This window comes from Cadophora gregata (assembly GCF_030347475.1).
Source record: "Cadophora gregata isolate MNR1 chromosome Unknown scaffold_5, whole genome shotgun sequence".
In the NCBI taxonomy this organism is placed as follows: domain Eukaryota; kingdom Fungi; phylum Ascomycota; class Leotiomycetes; order Helotiales; family Ploettnerulaceae; genus Cadophora; species Cadophora gregata.
This window is the reverse complement of record NW_026695928.1, coordinates 918,428-939,956: the sequence shown is the minus strand read 5'-3', so window position 1 is coordinate 939,956 and position 21,529 is coordinate 918,428. Positions and strand designations below refer to the sequence as shown.

Below are 21,529 nucleotides of genomic sequence, written 5' to 3'. Positions count from 1 at the left end.
TCCCACTACGGGACTAACGGAGACAAGCATTACCGGAATAGGAAATGCTGCATCCGCTACGTCCGGCATCAGCACCACCATCATGGGCAACTCATATCTTCGAATATACTCTCCATCTCCATTCGTTTTTTGCCAATGTTCCGTATGCACCGGCGTTGGAACTGGGCTTGTCCATTTTGGGCATCTCATATCTCCGCGTATTCATCAGCATGAAAGTCAAGTACTATGACAGAGCTTAGTTATACAGTGTATTAAGTTCTCCGTAACTATATAAAGTTTGAAAGCGGATTCCACTGGAAAAGTCACAAAGCAAAACTTGACCAGCTCCATTCTCAATAGATTACAATCCCGTCCATCAGCCATGGCAGCTATTCCTCCAACCTCGACAGCACTTGTCTTCAAAGCCTTCAATAAGCCTTTGGTCCTCGAGACATCATCGCCACCGACTTCTGCTCCTGCCGGGTCCGCTCTTGTCAAGATCTTGGCATCTGTTATCCGCCCTCATTATCGGGAACACTTTGCTGGAAGAGGCTTTCTTCAAGTCCCTCCAATGTCCATCCCAGGCCACGCGTGTATTGGTCGCGTGCTAGCAATTGGTCCGGATGCTGTATTACTTCGTCCCGGCCAGCTTGTATTCGCTCACGGATTTGTGGCAGCTCGCGATGATCCCGTAAATACTGGAGTCCTTTTCGGCTTGCACAGGGCTAACGGTCAAGGAACGGAGCAAGCTGGCGTACTTTTTGACCACTGGAAAGGCTTCTGGCAAGAGGTCAACTCTGTACCACTGGAAACTTGCATTGCTCTGGATGAAAACAGGCTCATAGCCGAACTACATTACGGGTTCGATGATCTTATGTACCTTGACCGTCTTTCCGTCGCCTATGGATCCATCAGCTCTGCCAAGCTGATTGCTGGTGAAATCTTTGTTGTCGCTCCAGCCAGTGGTCATTATTCTGGTGCTGTTGCGGAGGTCGCTGCTCAAATCGGATGCCGAGTCATTGCGTTGACTCGCAATGCCGGCAAACTGAAGCCTTTGACTTCTCGTCACTCAAATATCACGGCGGTCGAGCTCACAGGAGACCATGGAGTCGACGTCGCTGCTATCCGTGGTTTTCTCCCATCGACCAACGCTGGAGGTGCCGATGCTTTTATTGACGTTTCGCCTCCTCAGGCGACAGAAAATAGCAATCATTTCGACATCGGGCTTGAGGTGCTCCGTCCCGGAGCTCGGGCTTTGCTCACGGGAGCTCTCCAAACGGTGTCCATACCTTACTTCAACATCATGTGTCGTCATATCACCATCATCGGGAAGTGGATGTTCACCCCTGAAGAGATGACTGTGGTTGCTCGTATGGTGGAAGCTGGAGTCCTAAAGCTGGGAAAGGAAGCAGGGCACGAACACGTTGGTGGAGGTTTCAAGTTTGAAGATTGGGAGCAAGCTTTGATTAAGTCAGAGGAAGCTCTCGAATGGGGCAAAGACGTTATGTTTATGTCATGACTGAGGGCAGTGGATTCATCACGTTTCCTCATAATAGCTCTGCTTTCTCACGTGTACATCTAACAGGAAGGAAGGTTTTAGAAGCACTGCTCCAAGGTTTTATTTCGTATCTTCTACAATCAGTCGATCAATATTATTATCATTTACGAGTTTGAATTGGGCACTTACCTGAAATCCTTGTCTAGAAACCACTTGTGAGAGGTACATGAGAAATTATTGAGCATCTTCAGTCGACCCTGCATTGATTTATCGTTCTTTGGCAGCAAACTTGGGAGAAGTGGTGATGGAGGAGTGTTTGCAGTATCCCTGGTATCGACAGGCACGGATTTTGCCAGGTGAGAGGTTGGTACTGGAAGGCTCATTGGATTCCAAGCTGATTTGGGGCTGTGGGAGGGCGACATTCGCTTTTGGATTTGGAAGGGCGACATTCGCTTCCAGTAGCATTCTACTGACCCCTCAGCAGCTCTTACCCATTCAATGGCGTCCGAATGCTCACCATCATCCAACACCTCGAGGCACTGTGATGCAAGCTGGATCTTATGGCTTAATGTTCTTCTTACTGAAAAAAAAGGCACAGGCTGGCCATGCTCATCTCCTCGAGGCGTGGCATCGAGATTGGCTGGTAGTCGAAAACAGCCTGGCGCCGGTGATTAAAAGTATACAAGGGACTGTGTGCGAGAGAGGAGGAAGTTGGTAATATAGAATGGAGAGATAAAGAGGACATGATACGACTTGGACTGATCACCTTTAGGCGTCGGTGCCACTGAATGCGGCTGGCTCTCTTCCTTACTTCGAAATCCACCTCTATTTCTGCTTCTAATTCTTAATGATGTGAAATTCAACGAATGTTGAGTCTGATGATATTGACTCCAGAGACTGGATTCTTTGAAATTATTGTCCTAAGGGTTGAATTTGGGATGTTGACTACCCGAAGTGCATGTTATCACAGTCAACACCTCTCTTCACCATCCTTACTCCCTTCCGCTCTCAATTCCCACTAATCTCCCTATCTATCTTCCACCACCACCATAATAAACCCTCGGCCAAAGATTCATCGCCGTCTTCTTCCCACCCTTGACCTCCCTTCCCGCATGCACCACCCTCTCATCCCCCGTCCCATTCCCATGCAAATTAACCCAGAAAAGCGCATTGCCCTTCCTAGGAAGGAAATTCGTTCCTCTTCCCTCCTCTGTGTTCTTTTCCCATTTTCTCTTCTCCCCTCCCCCTTCACTATCCTCTCCCTGAGATGAGAGAACAGGTGTACGAGCCTCGATATGCGGAAACCACGTCTCGCCTCCCACAGCTTCTTCATCCAAGTATACAAAAAATGAACCCCAGCGATTGAACGACCAGCGACCTCCGGTGTAGTCCATACTACCGTCTCGTAAGGGTTGTGGGCGATCGTACCAGTCGTGGTGGGTGGAGAAGTGTTCGCCTGGGCCGTATTGGACGATTTGTGGTGTGCCGAAGATGGAGAGAGGATTGGGATTGGAGTTTTGAGACGAGGATGAGGAGTACGGGTGTGATTTTGTTGAAGGAATTGCAGGACCGAGAAAAGTGAGCGCACGAGTGAGGATGCAGGATACGAGTGGTGAGGAGGGAGGGAGACCACCTGATCTGGAAGTGCGGGTTTTTGAGGAGACCTTTTGGCCGTTGACGTATATTTCTGAGGAGGCGAGGGAGGGTGTTCTGCATTGAGCGGAGATGTCGGTCAGCTTGTGCTATTTTTCTTACCTGATGTACCTGCTGTACTACAGTTTAAAGAGAAGATTGAAAACCAGGGGGAAACGAAATCTAGCCGTACCCAAGATCGACAAGCAGATCAGCTTCTTCAGATGACAGAAAATCGTTGATGTATATCAACAGTGGCTCTACAGATACTATTTCTGTGGTATAATTATGCGGTTTGCATTCGTAATTGTGAGGTGTTTGTATGCGGGCTTCACTGTCGACATGTTGCTGATTCGACCAGAAAACAGCTAAGAGTGCAGCTGCTACACATGCTGACCCGAACGCTGTTTTCTTCCCCGGGAGATACATTTGATTCTATGAATAATAGCATTGTTAGACCCCGTCAAAGATAATTAGTAGATGTTCGCATACCATCTTGAAGTTTGCGTTGTACATTAGAACCCTCCATCCACATAGCAAGCTCAGCAAGCCGAAATGTCAAAACAAGCAGCAGGAAAACACGAAGCCCCAAGCTGCAGTCGCAGACATCTTATTCAATCCAAGCACCGTCATATAAATGAACCCCTCATTCCACACTCCAGTCCCTCCTAGCATGCTCACCACAACTAAACAGCCAAGAAATACACTGACTTCGATCGCCCCTCTCATTGGCCAGTAAACATCCGTGACAAACTCGCCTAATTCCGAACGTCTTGTCCTAGAAATTTCCCCTCCCCGAGATAGATTAACTGCCCATCCATCACCTCCCCTCAGCATGGCGGGTATATAGAATTTCAATACTACGCTGTGACGGAGTGAATTTATGCCGGCAGAACGGGCAACGGCGCCGGCAATTAAGCTTTATTTTCCAGGGTGGTTCTCGGTACCAGATGTTGATCAACTCTGGAGGTCGGTTAGCGAGCATTTGAGGAGTGAGCCAAGGGCGATGTGCAGTTTTGATGTTGCATTTAAACGATTTGTGGATTCTTTTGGAGATAGTTCGGCAGCCTAGGACCGAGATCCAGAGGTTGGTCGATGGCACAACTGTTTGCTAGCTTTTCTTGTTTGTGGAGTTGGAGATGAAGACAGATGTAGTTAAAGAATCAATTGCTTTGTTTGCTTGGCCACTGCATGGCTTTTCCGTCCGACGCCATGTCCGACCAACCACATGCTATGCTACGCTAAACCAGATGAACCGCAGTGCAGAATTTGGGGGGTATATGAGCAAGGAGAAAGGAGAATGCAGAAAGCGGAGTAAATGTGCCGGACAAAAGAGTAATGAAGAACCCTAGGTGGAGAAATCAGAAGCGCCAAACCCTAGATCCCATCTCAGTATTTGCATCGATCCAACCATTACTTCTTGCCCTCGAACTCCTTTTGGTCTTGCTTCAGATCATCCTCCATGATGGCCTCGAAAGCCCGCTCTTCAACATCTGGGTCTTCGACTGTTGGTGGTGGACGGGTATTAGGAACTGTTTCCGAGTCAGTAAGGCTGATTGTGTATTCAATTGAAAATGAACAAACCTGGCTCCTTCCAGCCAACCATCTTCTCATTTGAGAGCACGGTATGGAAAGAACAGTATAGACCCTTAATCTCGTCAAAGAACTTGACACCGATGTTGAGCTCACGAACCACAACCTCCATTTTCATACCAACGAAGCAGTATTGCAAGAGTTCATCCTCCAGCCAGAATGACTCAATGGTCTCGCGAGATTTCTCAAATGCCACCTTGGCAGCTTCAGCCTCGGCTTCAGACAGATCTTCCTCATCGTAACCAGGTCCCTCCCATGGCTTGAACATAATCACACCGAGCGCCTTCATGAACCCAGGTTTACCTTCGTGGTCCTTAATGGTTGCGTATTCTTCGATGCTCTGAAGACTGGCTCGTTCGACACCACAGACCTCAAAACACTTCGCCTCGGTTTTTACAATGTGGACATCGGCTTTCATGGTTTCGACGAACAACTCATCAGTGCCAGCAAATGCGATGCCTGTCTTGAAGATCCGCTCAGCTTGAAGAGTGCTGAGTCCGGGATTGACGCCGAAGGTTTCTCCATCACCTAGCCAAGTGGCATTATCGAGGCTGATAGCTTGGAATCTACCACCGTAGAGAGTGGAGGCAGACGCGTTGAAGTCACCGGGGAGATCCAATGCAAGCTGCTTGATGTACCAAAGCTCCTTCTCAGCAAGATCACAGATAAGACGGGCAGCCATGACTTCCTTTGTATATTCTGGGCAGACTGCGTGTTGAAGGATGTAGTTCAGGAAATTTCGGATGACATTAGCGATGGTCTTGATATCGTTTTCTGTGTCAAGAGGGAACATGCGGGGGACTCTATGAGAGCTGGATAAAGTTAGACCGCGAATGTATTATAAAAGACGAGCACTTACAAGAAACCCTTAACAACACCCTCGAAATCAACAACCCAGTTATCGGAACCATCGTAGAACTTGGCATTCTGGGAGTCAACGCGTAGATGATCACTGGCTTGAATGGCAGCAATCTCTGCAGCTGTCGAGTTCTCAACAGTCTCTTTGTCGAGGGGTCCTGTGAATGCTTTGGTCGACGAGTCAATACCTCCCAACATGAAGTACTTAGTCAGGATATTGGAGCGGACTTCATCTAGCTTGCGACGGGCCCGATAACGCTGGATACATGTCTCCATGCGACTACAGAGCTTAGTTAATTGACCGCGGACGGGGAGAAGCGACATACTCAGCGAAAGGGCGGCACCTGCTTCAAGATTAGTCCCTTCTTCAATGAGGGAGTGCAACACACTTACTCATCGTACAGATCGCACTCTTCTTCGTGCTCGTCAGGAGTGGTAGGAGGATCCGCGTAGAATTCTTGCTCACAGTCAGATCTATAGTATCCTTGCCAACATGAAGAGCCACATACCTTCGAATCCAGTTGGGTTGGCTCTTCTGTTCTTGCCACTGCTTTTCTTCTTCTTCTTCTTTGCTTGATCTGCAACGACGACTGGGATTGAACCAATTGTGCTGGGAACACTGGAATCCGTAGCTTCTACACCATTTGCAGGCGGTCCATTGATAGGCGTAGCGGGTGTAGGAGGAGGTGGCTTTGGGTACGCATGATAGGGAGGAGTCATCAGACCTTCTGTATCAGGTGATATCTCTGCGACTCCAACATGTTCGGTATGCTTCTCATCTGTGGTCTTCGGCCGAAGTGCGAGCAAGGTATCCTGAGAATATCGGGGGCCAATCTCACCTTGAGCTTGGACTGCCTTCAATGCTGCATTGAGATCGATCTCACTGATCGCTCGGGAAAGATGACCATGGTTAGGTGGGCTCGACATGCTGCACTCTTGGTGGGTAGCTCTGTTCGATCAGACCTGCATTTGTCAGTCTCGTATCAGATTAGGAGAACACGTCCAGAGAAACGATGTATCAACAGGGTTTGTTGATATCAGTGCTGATTGGATCCGTGGAAACGAAGTTGATCAAGGCTGTGCCGTGCAGTGTAATATACCTGAGTGTGTTGCAGAGTTGAAGGTGCTGAAAGTGGTGGAGATGATGCAGTGGTTCAGAGATCTGATCAGAAGAGAAAGTGGTGATATGCGCAGGAGGAAGAGAAGGGTGGGAAGCGGCAGCTTTCCTTGTAGATTGAATTTGATACTGTTGGTGAGCTGAGAGAGGAATGGAGCAGGCATGTAAACAGAGGTGAATGCCCCTCGTTCTGGAAAGACGGAGGAAAGAAAGGTGAAGCTCTTTTCAAAGTGCCAACTTACGTATCCTCAGGCGGGGCGGGGCGGGGCGGGGAGTCCTTGTTGTTGGTATTTGGTGTTACTTTGTTTGCGATATGATCACTTTAAAAGCAAGCAAACAAAGTCTTTGGTTTTCCTTGTCTTGTTGTTCCTCGGGAACGGAACGTGGAGTTTTTGCGGAGAAGAGCAGGCCTCCGCCTCCTGGGCTGGCGGAAAGTCGGCTCCTTAAGTTACAATATTATACAATACCTCTGACCGCCCCGCCCTTGCTTAACTTAGATACCTAGGTAGGTAGGAGGGGGAAGGGCATCAATGGCCAAGCTTGGCTGCGATTGTTTCGCTTTCTCTTCTTCAAGCCAGCCGTGGTGAAGGTGTATAGGTAGGTAGCCATGATTGAGATTGAGATTGAGATTGAGATTGAGATTGAGATTGAGATTGAGATTGAGATTGAGATTGAGATTGAGTGCGGTTCGAGTTGGAACAATGGAAGTCTTCAAGTCAGCCTCGGACGCTACTTATAACTTCGTAAGGTACAGTAGTGCTGCTGCACTGAACTGCACTGGACTGTCCTGTCCCATACAGTAGCAGCAAAAAAGGTACATGTTTCTCCCTAACCACTTATGTACCACCAGCGCCTAGGTACTACGGTACTACCTACCCTGCCCTGCTCCTACCTACCTGGCCTGCCTGCCTACCTGCCGTACCGTCTCTCTGCGCAGAGAATTGGACTTGCCGTCGCCGTCGCCGTCGCCGTCGCCGTCACTGTGGCTGAGCCCTCCCCTCCCCTCCCCTCCCCTCCCCTCCCCTCCCCTCCCGTCTGCCGCAGTGCGTGCTTTAGCGTGTCCATTATTCCCTGAGACCTGTCCCTGAGTTCCTCAGTCTCTCGAGCCCGTCTAGCATTGGCTCACCGCCTCCCCAGCGTCTCATCCCCCCCGAGTCCTGACGAAACTCAATAGCCGCTTTGATTCAACCCCTCCATCCATCCATCCATCCACCTTCACTGTCAATACCATCCCATCCCATCCCATCCCATCCCATCCCCAAGTGACCCCCCAATCACGGCTGATTCAAGCCTGCTGAGCGCGCTGGCACGAATCTTTGCCCTGGATTGAAGCCACGAAGCCAACACACGCTCTGCTCGCCGCTCATTCACACTCGCACCACGCGCACCACGCGCTCCTTCGCCTCCCCTCTTGACTCAGCCTTGCTTCAGTCTCTCGTTCGCGCTCGGGTGTTGCTTTTGCGCAGAGTCCGCGCAAAATTCTTGCCCGCCCGCGCCCAAGCCCTTTGTTCTTCTAATACTTCGCCGTCCCATCATGATAGAGTCATAGCAGACGCGACTCTATTCTAGTCAATCAGAAAAGATGGCAAAGCCGTTGCCAACCCACGCAGATCTGATCGACTACAATCAAGCCGTTGCGGGACAGTATGTTTGTTGCACGAGAAAAGCAGCCCCCACTATCTATCCCTAGGACTCTGCTGACAAGGGCGCCGCAGTGACGGGACTCTCTCAGATGTCGACGGCGAACTGTTCATCAAGCCTTGTACACCGGCTGAAATCGCATTCTACGACTCCTCGGTGGCTGACCATCCTGACTTCGCCGACTTTATGCCAACTTATATGGGCACCTTGACCCTCGACCACCACCCAAATGGCACAACGATAGAGGAAGCTGGCGCAGTTTTGCTTGCCAAACATGCCCCCGTAGTCGAACACTACGAACATCACAATGGGACAACCGTACAGGCCTCTGGGCTAGCTGTCTTCGAAAGGAACGAGGAAGCGCTGGACAAGGCAGAGGCAGTGATGATAGCCAAGCACTCGATTCCCGAGGTTGTAGTTCCGGTCAAGACCAGCAAGAAGATAATTACGGACCAAGCCGTGGTGCTCGAGAACGCAGCCCATGGTTTCGTCAAACCTAATATTATGGATGTGAAGCTCGGCGTGCGATTGTGGGCTGATGATGCGAAGGAGGAGAAGCGCATCCGCTTTAACAAAGTAACAGCAGAGACTACACACAAGGATCTTGGATTTCGAATAGCTGGAATGAGAGTCTGGCATGGTGAAGGCGCAAAGGGTACAGATATCGACAAGGAAGGATTTAAGATCTACGATAAGAATTATGGAAGGGTCTCAGTACAAACCTCGAATGTCGAGGAGGCGTTTAGGAATTTCATCTTCTCTCCAACTGCGGGTGTAGGCGAGGAGTTGGGCAAGTTAGTATCACAAGCTTTTTTGGCAGATGTGAAACGGATCCAAGCTGTCATGGAAAGTCAAGAGAGTCGTATGTTCTCTGCAAGCCTGCTATTTGTGTTCGAGGGTGATGGAGTTGCTCTCCGAGCTGCCATGGAAGAAGCGAGCCGTTCTCCAGCCACACTAGCGAATGGAGACGGAGAAACCTCCGATTTTGACGAGGATGAGGCTTTGGGACCTAAGATATATGCTGTGAAGGTTATAGATTTCGCCCATGCACAATGGACGCCTGGGCAGGGACCAGATGAGAATTCTCTCACTGGCATCAGAAGTGTGGCTCGCATCCTTGAGACTATCGGGAGTGCTTGAGCCTATCTCGGAGGGCGGGTACGGATCTAGAAAGGTTCGCTGCCAGTGGACGGATGGGTGTTGGCATGGGATTTTTCTGGAGTTCTGGATTCGATGAATGCTACGGATTATGATTGCTATCTGTTAGATACCCATGGAGTATTGGGAACAGCATAGAACGAAAGATTCCACTCGATGATTTGCGTCGTCACTCTCGCTATCTCATCCACTCAACTTTCCAAGTACAGTCCAGTCCGTGAGATTTTCGAAACTGCTTCTACTAAAACTTACAGCTAGATAATTAGGCTCCCCCGGTGAGAGCTCTTGCTCTGACAAGCTGATTTACACTTCGGCGAGCCCCCTTATGATATACATTCTGGTCAGAAACCAAGTTTCCCTTCCAAGACAGGCATTCAGAAACGGACTAGAAATGCAATCAGCTCCAGACAAGGACAGTCAACCAGCGGGACAGACAATGTAGATAAAAGGTAAACCAAAGTGCAGAACCAGCAATTCAGCCTCTGCGGCTGGACGAGATCCATCGACTGGAAGCCTGATTTAACAAGCAGTCGCTCCTCTTTCTCTTCATCGTACCTCCGCCATGCGGAACCAACCGGTGCCTTTGTTCCAATTCGTATACTTCTACTTCTGTTCATTCTCGTCGCGCCAAATACAAATTATGGGTCGCCTTCGTTATCAACGGTATCCTCGGCGATCGCTGACTACCAGCGTGCGGTCTATTTTCATGGTGTAACGTGTGGTGGCGACTTGAGGCATACTAAAGTTGTAGTAATCATGACTCTGCCGGTTTGACAAAGAAAAGCATGGTATCTGATGATTTGGGGTTTACCACTTACTTTGTTGTGTGCACGTCACCATCGAGGCGGATACAGCATCCGCAGCAGCTGAAACGCACCTTTGTTTGTTTCTCGGCCTCTTGCTACTAAGCGAGCTTTCGAGGTGGCTTGGACAATCAGCACAACCAAGACAACGGGCAAAAGAGAAAAATAGAATAGACTTGTGGTAAAGCAGATAATATTTGAAGAACAACTCGGAGTACTTACATCCAATGTGCCCCTCAAGCTCCAATATCTAGAGATTTTCTGGAAAGATCTGAATCTACGTTGCATCCGTAACCCCAAAGTCCGCAATACATCGTTAGGCCGTACATCATCATCGCTCGAGCAGGCTCAACCCACTGGCCTGTACAAGCAGTGTCAGTCGTACGGATCGAATAAATGTTATTCCAGTCACTGACCCGCCTGGGGCTGCGTCCGTTTCGCACACTGTTTCTCTCTTGTTAGGTGGACAATCATCGATACTCAATCTGACTTCCTCGTCAGGCTTAGTCACTTGGGGACCTGATGAGTGTTAGTAAAATGCCACAAGTGAGTTGAACTGCTTGACCATGAGCTATTTTTTTTGCATTGGTTATGCTTATCTGCTTGGATATGATGAATATGTTGGCCACGGAGCGAGACGGGGTCGCCGGTGTGTTGTCCGGGTAGCGAGAGGCAGTGTCCCCGATCTAACAAACGACTTCGGCTTGTAGAAGACGCCTACCACAGGAACAAGGCAAGCAAGATGTGAAAAAAACACTTGGTCAAGCAGTCTAAGGTCTGGGGGTTGTGCGTACTCACAGTCATTTGTCTCTCCTTTTTTGCCTCAAGATCCACAGTACAGCAGTCGTCTCGGACTCTCTGGAAAAATGCTTCTACGGCCTTGCTATGAAACATCTATACGACTCAATACTGAACGCTCTGATGACTCTACTCAATTCCGTTTAAACACACTGCTTCTCCTGGGTTTTCGTTGAAGTTGAGGAACCGCTCTAGTAAACGTCATGGTGTTTGGCTAGAAACCTGATTTCTGTGAGTGACTTGCTAAAGACGTGAACAGACTGCTCGACCATGGGAGTTTGCTTTAATAGTAAAATGCTTATCTATCTCATTACGACTTAAAGCCCTGTAATTTCTCATATAGTTAACAATGGAAACGGGAGGAAGTCGCGAAAGTTGCCTACGCATCCTGAAACGGCATTCATTGTAACAAAGAGACAAAATAACACGTAATAAGATGATGTCTCATGTCTAATAGTCAGATAAGATAGGATAAGAATCAATACATACATTCCCAAGCCCTCATCTCAGGTCCATATCACTACCCTCATCAATACTGATTTCCTTCAACTCCAAATGTCACAATACCGTTGTCGAGAATTTATCGACAGAATAAATAATAATTGTTCATCACTCAAATAATGTCATAATGCGAACATATATTAATCTCATATGAAAGCACGACGTGCGCACGACTTCGGCTTCTATCAATACACCTGATGACATTTTACATCGAAAAGATAGAATATGGATAGGATGCTCAAACATCAGCCTTCGCAGAAACCATGCCAGCTGCATCTGTTTCCCCAGTTGGGTGATCATTAGTAGCCGCTTCCAAAACCGGCACAGCCTCGAGCGAATTCCGAAAGCAAGCATAGAACGAACAGCCGCCAACAAAAGTAATGACAGCCAGGGATGTATACATCCAGAGGATTTCGGGATCCTTTGTAACTGGCGTTCAGAAGCTTCACAAATGCAAATTCCCTCCTGTATTGTTCGGCACACATGGGTGTAACATTGGCTTTGATACCCCCCGTTCCCAGACCCTTCTACCATAATGTAGTCAGCTTGTGGTCGCCTAACATTTAACCGAGAATCGAGGACATGAATAACAAAGGTTGCTTGGTATCAAGCAGCCAAACCTTTCCCGCCCGAGGACCTTGTACTTACAATAATGACCATTGCCGCAATAAGCCCCCCAAAAGCTGTTCCTGAATGTACTGAAGATGGTACTGCAGTTGTGACCAAGATTGTTAGGCCAATAATATAGATGAAGCATGCCAGACAAATGGTCTTAAATCTTCCAAGAAATTGATCTGATGAGGTGTCAGTTGCGACTTGCGAGTACACGTGAATAGCGATTTGGATAAAGCTTACCAGCAACAATCGCCCCAATGATGGTTGAGCCATAAGCCCAAAATTTGAAGAAATTCCCCAGCGCAGATGCAGTGGCCTGTCCACGGCCAAGAGCTCCCGGTAAGCTGGATCCTGGGTCATAAGGGTTGCTGTTGCGCATCGTCAGCATCATCGATCGGTGCGAAATAGATAGAAAGATCCTCACTTGATGTAGTTCTGTAGTGGACCACTCAATCCAAAGTACGTGAAGCGCTCCCCAAGCTCAACAACTAGAATGAGGAAAACCACCCAGGGAATTCGATCAGGGACTCTGCGGAGATGCTGGGTAGATGAGTCTGCGATAGAATAAGTAGATTCTCCTCCAACAGCATTGTGAGAGGTTGTCACTGTGGTCTGCCTGGGCGGCTCGGATTGCTTGGTTGACGGCATGCTGCGGTGGGATAACTGATGCCAACAGAGGGAAGTTGGGGCGGAAGTTCTGCTTGATTACGATTGCGCTCATCGATGGAAGTGCAGCTCCATATTATATAGCAATAATATTATGTTTTGTGTCTCCTTTGGCAGACAAGTACCGTTTCGAACATCCTCACTCGCACGATAACATGACAGCTCGATCGAGCAGAGCCGTAGAGATAGGCATTCTTCCATCCCCCACCCTTCGGCAAGCACCCATCTTCCGTCGCACTGATCCCAGCACACAACACCGGAGGTGAAGAATAGGGGAAGCTAAACGAGATAAGCAATGGCTAGTCAATGCCGAAGAATGCCGCCAATCAGCGTGCTATGACCTGCAAGCGAGGTTTGACCTGTAAGTAGGATTTCGAGAAGCATGGAGATCCTGTTATTTGATGACCGAAGAACATCCTGTGTTCCGTTTCAATTCATGTGCGAAGTCCCTCGAGCATTTTTGGCAGTACCAATCTGAAAGAGATGGCCAAGAGCACCACATGTCAACTCGCTGTGAATGCACCAGTGACGCCGATGTCCCATGATACTGGCAGGAATCCGGATCTTATTCCCGAGAAATTTCGTAGGGGACTTGATCCTGAATGGATCGAGCTGTGGAGTTCGCATGGCTCAAAAGTAATACCTGCCAGTACGGTCACAATCAAGGAGTTTCGAAAGGACCCACAGAAGTACAGCTTCACATATCCAACATGGCGAGGTAGGTTTCATCGTTTTCGGCAATGATACAAGATTGACTTTCAGAACAGGTCCAGAAGTTCATCAAGTCCAAGATATAGCGGTGCCTGTATCATTCCCTCGAGGAGAGATCACATGTAGGATTTACACTCCAGAGGGTGCGGGACCATTTCCTGTTCACGCAAATATGCACGGAGGTATGCACTGTTCCTCAATACGAAGTTACTACGCTGGTACGTAGATCGAACATATGAGCTGATCTACCTCCGCTCGGATCAGGAGGCTGGGTTCTTAGAGGCCTTACTAGCGAGCAGAGCTGGTGTCGTCAGGTCTGCAACAACGTCGGTATGGTGGTCGTTGACAAAGGATATCGACTTGCACCAGAATTACCATTTCCGACAGATATATATGACTGCTGGGACGTCATAAAATGGGTACATATTCTCCTTTCTTCCGTATCCTCAAAATTTCGCTGATATCGTAGATCATCGATCAAGCAAAGACGTTGAATATCAAGCCCAGTAGCATTTCCATTGGAGGTTTATCAGCTGGTGGCCACATGGCGGCCGTGCTGTCGCATTTTGCACGAGACGAGGGGTTACGGCTAAAATTACAGCTTCTAACCGTCCCTGCTACTGACATGCGTTATTGTCCGTTAGAACCTGATGGAGAGGTAACTTCCGACTACCAGAGTGTAGTGGATCTTGCAGACATGCCATGGGGTCCACTGGCACGGGAGTCGTGGTTCCTGAATTACTTCATCGGCGAAGATCCAGGTATGTTCACAGCGGCATTCCCACTTGTGCGATGCATGCTCATGCGCATTAGTTATGCGGACACAGCGCCTCAATGACTGGAGGATGACTCCAGTGTTGGCTCCCAATTTCTCGAACCTGGCCCCAGCCCTGATCATCACAGCTGAATTTGACGTAGAGCGAGACGAGGGTGAATACTATGGCCGCTTGCTTCAGGAGGCGGGTAACCATGTGGTCGTGAGACGTTTCACGGGTGTCCCGCACGCATTCGCCCATTACAACTGCCCAGAGAGAGGACTATCTAAAGCCCGGCAGTATGTCGATTATACCTGCTTGATGCTCCGGCAGGCGCATTTGGACCATCATAGCGGATAGACAGTCGTCGACACCGGCTGCCCATGTTGCCTCCAGTGCATACGAATGTAGATTGTTTAGACATATTTTCCATTTCTCGGTCCGTTCGAATGAAGTGACCACAACTGATGGTGAATAAATCAATCTGGTTTCATTTTAACCGCATTGCAGCATTGGGAATCAAGTATATTCGTTGGCTCTGTTCCTGCTGTCAATCACAGCATCAAATCCAAACCAAAAAATGGCGTCTATCCTGAGCAAGGCAAACCGAATGATAGGGCAGCTCCTTGCTTGGACTCTGAAGATAGCTCGAGCCTGGTTCAAGGAAGACAGGGCTCCCGCGAAGTCTTCGGTCGGGCTCGTGATAGCGAGGAGACAAAGGAGGTTCGTGATCATGGCAAGCTGTGTCTTACACCCTTCGGGAATCAATATGAAGCTATAGTTATCTTTGGTAAAGCACTTACAAGGAGCCCAGAAAGCTTGGTAGTGACATGCTCTGAGCGATGACACATGCTTAATGGCTGCGGTTGCGCACATTTGAGCGCCAAGCCTACTCTTTACGGCCAAGTGGTCAGCTGTTGGATAAATGAGAAGCAGGTCTGTAGCATAGTGCGATAAAGATCGGCACAATACAATCCTTGCTTTACGGATCATTCATCAGAGCAAGGGGTGAGATTGAAAGTCCGGGTTACTACTAACATGATGTCTTGCAGACTCCCATTCTGCACGTTCTGACGAATCGATGGGGGTAGTTGCACCTGTACCATAGAATGGCCGAAGAAGTGCACGTAAAATGGTTATTTTGACCGCATGGTATGAGAGATGAATCGAGAATCTGGGATCCGGTTCACCCGATAGATCTTCAGTTGTTGTACTGTGGAAAAAAGGACTCAGGTTCTGATACCAACTCGTTAGAAGGACGAGAAGTGGCTGGGATACTCTCAAGGTTGCTTTGTAATCTGAAGCGAGTGTCATGGCCGCTCTTATGGAACTTGAAAGGTCAGTAGTCGGTCACACTCCCCATGGACCACCTTCCAAAGTTCCACAAGAACACGGTCTAGGATGCCAGTTAAACGTGACATTTCCAGGCAGATAGACTGCTCGGACCGAGTACATCCATTATCAAGTTCAAGATCTGCAGCTTCGAGTTGGACAATAAGCCCTGCGCAATGTGCCAAATCAGCAAAAAGCCGAAGAAAATGTATCCATGTCATGATTCATGTAGCCAAAGGCCCAAAAGTGAGAGATGGCTGCTATCGAGCAACTTACAGTCAAGTCTATTGATGTGGCATGGGCGTCCAAGGCTAGAGCAAGCCACTTGTCGAATGCAAAGACAACCCATGATATTCGTCGCCGTAGCAGCAACTCTTCTTTTGGGAGTTTCCAGCGACTCGCATCAAGGTGGAGGCCTATGCTCTGGGAGGCAGAGACAACCGTACCCAGAAGCGTCCACTTGAAGCCACTATCAAGAACCAGCTCATTGATAGGAGGTCGAAGTAGTAGAATCAATCCCGATTGTACAGTCGCTATCGTAGATACATGAAGGGCGCGGTTCAGCGATCTCCATGAGATATTGAAGAGAGTTTCAGCTGGGGGCGGCTTGTAGGCGAAGTCGATACAGAGACGGTCGTCATAAATCGCAAATGGTTGTGCGACACAGTATATGGCAGCTAGAAGATGGATTCTAGAGGGGAATCAGTACTTTACTACAACGCTCAGAAATCTGAAACTGTCCGTAAATTCGGTAAATAGTCAACCCTGTGAAAGAAATGGGAAAGGGGACGCAGGGAGAACCAACGGTGCCTTTTCCGGATCTGGAGGCGTAGTACCTGAAATAATGGGGAATTGTGGGCAGACAAATCTGAGAAATAGTTGAATAAGACGATTCCCGATCTCCAGTGGTATCAGTCTGAAGAGCTGATCCCTGTCACCGTCAATACAGCGGAGGCCGCCTCCTTCCAGCTCAGATTCAGCACGAGACGCAGAACTCAGCTATTTGAGGCTTTAGTACTGTATTATTCACAATTGAGAATGCGGTATCTCTGATCCGAAGACACTGATCCTATGGGTGTGGAACCTGAGGCACAGGGAAAACATTGAAACCACCCACCTCAGTTGGGGAAAGTAAGAACTGAACCGGAATAACTTCGTCTTGAGTTGATCTGATTGCAAGCTTGGAGAATTCAAATTCACCGTTGTTGTTGTATCAATATCAGCGCAGTACATACGGGTCCATATCTCCTGTCAGACCACATAGCTCAGCAGCCATTGATGGCAAATTATCCAGCGATCTCTCGCTTCGGCATGCGGGCTCCCGCTGAAAATGCCTTGGAAAGATGCGTCATTGAGGCCTTCCATGGCATTTCCGTATTCCTGATCGGGGAGTTGATCGATGTCCGTAGGTAGATCCATTGATAATGTATTGTCGGTGAGATGGCCGGGGCCACCAGAAAACAATGCGTTCCAGTCCACTTTCTGGAACGTAAAATCACTGGGAGAGTTCCCATTGTGACTCGAAGCACTCCATAGAGCTGGTGAGGCGGGAATGTCAAGTGACGTACCATCTTCACCAGCCAACGGTGGAGTTATCCTTTGACTTTGGTCCGGCTTCGAATGCTTCGGAGGTCGCCTTGCAATCTTGAGACCATTGAGGGTACACGGCTTGGAGTGGGCAATGCAGTGACGACAGGGCGGGCTCTTTTCTATTTGGCAAGCGGATTTCCGAGCGCGGCAAGCATATCACATGCGCTCTGCCTCTTGCTCATGTATTTGCGAGGTCCTGGTCCTGATGTTGAAGCGGGTGGTATGGGTGGTGGCAGTGGAAGAGCCCCAGATCCTGCAGGCATTTCCATCTCGTCTTGGGCTTTTAGGATATCACGAACCGCGAGTCACAACAAAAGAGCCGACTCTAACAGGTGGCCAGCCACCTCAGAAACAGTATGGAGAGTCTACGATTCTAGAACCACCAGGGAAGCTGGGAGCTGGGAGTTCACTTAAAGTTTGGGGCCAAACGAGAGAGCGGCCGCACGTCCGCTTGGGCTGACTGTAAGATCTTCCAACCTGAAGTAAATAAATGCTTCGAAAATCCGGACCACTCTCGTCAGATTACATCGTATTGTTTACTTGCCAAAGTCAATGCCGGTAAAGCAGAGAGACGCCTTGCCTACCTGCTTTTCCTGTTCAGCATCGGGAAGCTATCTTTGAGCTGGCATGTGTTCGTACGGTCTCTGCTTTGCACACATTCCCCACCTGCAATCTCCTCCAGTCGGTAAGGTAGCCGGATGCCGCCAATCAACGCAAAGCTCGGGACTATCACTCCACAACAACACTGACTGCAAATCCCCTAAATCCATACCTATAATTACAGCTACATTTTGAATGCCTTAAAGCCTGCTATCTAAGTGCAAAGGCCACCTAAAATAATTATCTATTATCTGACCGCAACGATCTTCTCTCAAGATGGCACGGGACTCGATCGTAATCCTCGGGTAAAAAGTCTTCTCAAAAACAGCCTACTTTAACAAACTACTGATATTCAGCGCAGTGCAGGAATCATCGGCCTAGATGTTGCTCTTGAGCTTTCTCGCCGAGGCTATGGATCCATGGTCACTATCGTAGCAGAACATCTCCCCGGAGACAAATCGATCAACTACACGTCTCCATGGTATGGCACTGGCCTGACATTCGAACGGTTCTGAATGCAACTTGGTGGCTAACCATGATCTACTAGGGCTGGAGGTAACTTCTCTGCTATATCCGGCAACGATGTCAATGCATTGAAGTGGGATAAAGCTGGTTATCTAGAAATGTGGAAGCTCGTTGAAAACGAGTCACCCGAAGCCAGATTTTTGGCCAAGACAAAATCGACCGAGTATTTTGACAAGTCGCCTGACGCAGACAAAATCAAGAGTATGAGCACGTATCTGAAGGACGTAAGCGTCGTCATTACAATGTATAAGTAGGACAGCGATTTCTAACATGTTTGGTAGCTTGTTATCCTTCCTCAACAAGGTTTACCAGCTCGTGTGGAATTTGGAATCACTTTCACAACCATCACCATAAACTCGCCAGCCCACCTCGAACACTTGTCGAGCTTGTTACAAACGCCAGCTTATGGCTCCATTCCATTTTTGCGACGGCGACTCGATTCTCTCGATGCCGCATTTTTGTCCCCCGGAACCAAGATCGTCTTCAATTGCATCGGCAATGCAGCCAAAACATTGAAAGATGTAGAGGATCCGCGCTCATATCCAACAAGAGGACAAGTGGTTCTTGTCAGGGCGCCGAATGTTCAAGAGAACATCATGAGACACGGGAGCGGCTACGAGACCTATGTGATTCCGAGACCGAATTCTGGAGGCCATGTAATCCTGGGTGGATACATGCAGAAAGGGAACTCGTGAGTAGTGAAAATCAAATGACCGTTGTTGAATATTAATCCCAAGTAGATCAGGTGATGTGTATGACAGTGAAACGCAGTCAATTCTTGCGAGGACAAAGGAGCTTTTCCCAGCGTTGGGTGCCTCGACGACTGAAGTTCTTGCTGTAGCTGCTGGACTGAGACCGTCGAGAGAAGGCGGATGCCGAATTGAGTCAGAGATTTTATCCGAGGGGAGACTTGTTGTGCACAATTATGGTGCTGGTGGAACTGGATATCAAGCGGGGATGGGCATGGCGATGACTGCTGTAGAACTTGCTTCGGAATCCCTCCAGAAACTCAAGACAAGCTCGCTTCTGTAAGCAGGCATGGGCACATCCGGTTATGATAAATGATCACCATATTTGAGTCTCTCAAGCTCCGCAAGGAAGCTTTATCAGAATTTGCTTGTCCCTTGGGCAGAGAGGGAACATATAAGAGCTAGAGACTTGGCATCGTTGCTGTTGTGACGAATGTCGTGAGTGGATAATTGAGTATTGTAGGATATTTAGGACTGGAAGAGACTCTGTGAGACCTGGATCTTCTTCTACTCAAGGTTCCTACAGCAGACTGAACTTCGCTACTCGCTAGCTGGGAAAGCTGCTGGGAGTACCAGTTGACACAATCTTCGAAGTACAGCACTATTTACTTCAAGGATTTTTCTATGTTTCCAACTAGTGCTTGTACATAGTGTCTATAGAATTACTTTAGATCTGGATCATCATCTTCTCTTCGTTCGACACTCTTTTATTCCTTAGCCATGTAGGGACACTTAATATAGAGGTAGTTCCAGTCTTTCCAAGTAGCCTCTATCATGCATTGTGCAACTATTCCCTAGTACTTTTTGGTGTAGGGGATTGAAATTTTGTCTTCAGTTGGTAAATAGAAAAGTTTAGCCTGTCTACAGTTGATCCGGTATCTATATATTGCTAGCCCGACTACTGGCAATTTACTGAGACCTCCACGCCCACCTGTGATGCATTCTGTACCTGACTGTAGCGATTGACTCAAAGAAGGCTCACGATATGGAACCAGCGCTTTTATGAGTATTTTTATTGCTCAGTCTCTTCAAGTAATATAGCTAGGCGCGTTCTTCATGGTTTCAACTTGACATGTGTAGAATTTCTCGCTTCAAGATTGTAAAGTCAACAAACCACACCAAAGCCTCACACTTGAGATTATCGGCTTTCCAAGGTACTCCTGCACCATTTCTCGAATCCCTACATAGTTTCGAGGTATTGTTAAATGTTCAGACCAAGATTAAGGCGTGAAAAAAGAGCGGGGCGCGACTACTAGACAAAACAGCCACGGGGGGCATTGGCCACACCTAAAGCCTTTCCCTCAAGACACAACAAGAGCCTTCCAACGCACAACAAATTTTCTCGCAGACACCAACCATACACCACTGCTCTTTGTACCACAATTTTCCAAGCTCACTCATTTCTCTTCATAAAAGAAACTGCAGTCATTATGGTATCCCTCGCAGCCTTCGTCTGCAAGATCTGGTTGCTGAGCTCCAATTCTAGGCTACAAACGGTGCTCAAGCCCCTCGAAACCCCATCAATCCTCCAAACCACATTCCCACCTGGGCTCAGCTTGCTCAGGTGTGTTTCTGGTCCATTTGTAACTCAACAAGTGCCATGGCTGATAACATCCCTAAGCTGATTCCGGGAGCCCCGGTTGTTAATTTAAGCCTTTCCTCATCCTGACGCCTATTTTCTCCTATGGTAATCTACTCATGAGGTTGCCCCCGGCGTAAGAAAAAAGATACAACATTACTGGCAGAAGTAGCAGACATGCTAGTGGGCTCTAACAGGTCGTTATGAACCAGGGTACATACCTTGGGATGATCTACAGAGGCACGACTTCATACCAACAAGCTGCAGTGCTTGGTACTGGACTAGTCCTTACAAATGCTGATTGGAAGCATGCTCCTAATGCCGTCGTCCTCGCCGGAAATGGTCCCTACAACGATAATCAGGCCAATTACTATCGCGCTGTACAAGGACAAGCCACCAGTGTCTGGCTCCCACTCCATGCGAGCGTTGTAGGAATACTTTGGGAGTCTTCCACACCTGCAAGATTGTCCCTGGCTATTATGGCACTGTTCGGCGTCAGCGACGATTCTTGTGCGGCAAATGTGCGAACTGCACACATGATAGACAGGGCTGCAGCTTTAGTAAGATCTACATGCACAGGTAGCCTGGTTCATATATTTACTGACTATTCATAGCCGATGAGGATGAGGGCGGAGATGGCGGTGATGCTACAAGGAGCCACCAGAAGGCCCTAAGCCGTCCCAGAAGTCCAAGGACACAAAAGCCGCAGGAAGTAAGTAATGTTGAATCTTGAGAAGAGAAGCCACTAACTTCTGTACACAGCCCTGCTTGGTCAAGGTGCTCAAGGCACCGCAGTGCTTGCCTCTCGATGATTGACTACATCTAACTC

At 48.5% G+C, this 21,529-nt stretch overlaps 8 protein-coding genes across 8 annotated transcripts; 5 read left to right on the top strand and 3 right to left on the bottom strand.

Annotated features, from left to right (window-relative positions):
- Nucleotides 1–361: 361 nt before the first annotated feature.
- On the top strand, nucleotides 362–1,498 carry ONS95_011075 (uncharacterized protein; the record flags this gene model as incomplete). Its single annotated transcript, XM_058504671.1, has 1 exon — nucleotides 362–1,498. The coding sequence occupies one exon, from the start codon at nucleotides 362–364 to the stop codon at nucleotides 1,496–1,498; it is 1,137 nt and encodes a 378-aa protein (XP_058359227.1).
- A 1,010-nt stretch (nucleotides 1,499–2,508) lies between these two features.
- On the bottom strand, nucleotides 2,509–3,990 carry ONS95_011074 (uncharacterized protein; the record flags this gene model as incomplete). The annotated part of the gene is made up of 3 exons (XM_058504670.1): nucleotides 3,602–3,990; nucleotides 3,303–3,544; nucleotides 2,509–3,187 (listed from the first exon to the last, which is right to left on the bottom strand). The coding sequence occupies exons 1-3, from the start codon at nucleotides 3,623–3,625 to the stop codon at nucleotides 2,509–2,511; spliced, it is 945 nt and encodes a 314-aa protein (XP_058359226.1). The 5' UTR covers nucleotides 3,626–3,990.
- Nucleotides 3,991–4,259: 269 nt separating this feature from the next.
- ONS95_011073 (uncharacterized protein) lies at nucleotides 4,260–7,310 on the bottom strand. Its single transcript, XM_058504669.1, has 7 exons — nucleotides 6,661–7,310; nucleotides 6,070–6,523; nucleotides 5,954–6,017; nucleotides 5,887–5,904; nucleotides 5,562–5,840; nucleotides 4,694–5,514; nucleotides 4,260–4,641 (listed from the first exon to the last, which is right to left on the bottom strand). The coding sequence occupies exons 2-7, from the start codon at nucleotides 6,485–6,487 to the stop codon at nucleotides 4,523–4,525; spliced, it is 1,719 nt and encodes a 572-aa protein (XP_058359225.1). The 5' UTR covers nucleotides 6,488–6,523; nucleotides 6,661–7,310; the 3' UTR covers nucleotides 4,260–4,522.
- Nucleotides 7,311–7,904: 594 nt separating this feature from the next.
- ONS95_011072 (uncharacterized protein) lies at nucleotides 7,905–10,238 on the top strand. The gene is made up of 3 exons (XM_058504668.1): nucleotides 7,905–8,321; nucleotides 8,393–9,679; nucleotides 9,735–10,238. Exons 1-2 carry the CDS (start codon nucleotides 8,260–8,262, stop codon nucleotides 9,456–9,458), a joined length of 1,128 nt encoding a protein of 375 aa, XP_058359224.1. The 5' UTR covers nucleotides 7,905–8,259; the 3' UTR covers nucleotides 9,459–9,679; nucleotides 9,735–10,238.
- Nucleotides 10,239–11,877: 1,639 nt separating this feature from the next.
- ONS95_011071 (uncharacterized protein) lies at nucleotides 11,878–12,841 on the bottom strand (the record flags this gene model as incomplete). The annotated part of the gene is made up of 4 exons (XM_058504667.1): nucleotides 11,878–12,105; nucleotides 12,227–12,372; nucleotides 12,434–12,561; nucleotides 12,618–12,841. The coding sequence occupies 4 exons, from the start codon at nucleotides 12,839–12,841 to the stop codon at nucleotides 11,878–11,880; spliced, it is 726 nt and encodes a 241-aa protein (XP_058359223.1).
- Nucleotides 12,842–13,342: 501 nt separating this feature from the next.
- Nucleotides 13,343–14,685, top strand: ONS95_011070 (uncharacterized protein; the record flags this gene model as incomplete). The annotated part of the gene is made up of 5 exons (XM_058504666.1): nucleotides 13,343–13,577; nucleotides 13,627–13,752; nucleotides 13,835–13,989; nucleotides 14,040–14,331; nucleotides 14,384–14,685. The coding sequence occupies 5 exons, from the start codon at nucleotides 13,343–13,345 to the stop codon at nucleotides 14,683–14,685; spliced, it is 1,110 nt and encodes a 369-aa protein (XP_058359222.1).
- A 3,073-nt stretch (nucleotides 14,686–17,758) lies between these two features.
- On the top strand, nucleotides 17,759–19,851 carry ONS95_011069 (uncharacterized protein). Its single transcript, XM_058504665.1, has 5 exons — nucleotides 17,759–18,152; nucleotides 18,209–18,328; nucleotides 18,395–18,596; nucleotides 18,654–19,063; nucleotides 19,113–19,851. The coding sequence occupies exons 1-5, from the start codon at nucleotides 18,124–18,126 to the stop codon at nucleotides 19,402–19,404; spliced, it is 1,053 nt and encodes a 350-aa protein (XP_058359221.1). The 5' UTR covers nucleotides 17,759–18,123; the 3' UTR covers nucleotides 19,405–19,851.
- A 564-nt stretch (nucleotides 19,852–20,415) lies between these two features.
- On the top strand, nucleotides 20,416–21,374 carry ONS95_011068 (uncharacterized protein; the record flags this gene model as incomplete). Its single annotated transcript, XM_058504664.1, has 2 exons — nucleotides 20,416–21,260; nucleotides 21,315–21,374. The coding sequence occupies exons 1-2, from the start codon at nucleotides 20,904–20,906 to the stop codon at nucleotides 21,372–21,374; spliced, it is 417 nt and encodes a 138-aa protein (XP_058359220.1). The 5' UTR covers nucleotides 20,416–20,903.
- Nucleotides 21,375–21,529: the final 155 nt, after the last annotated feature.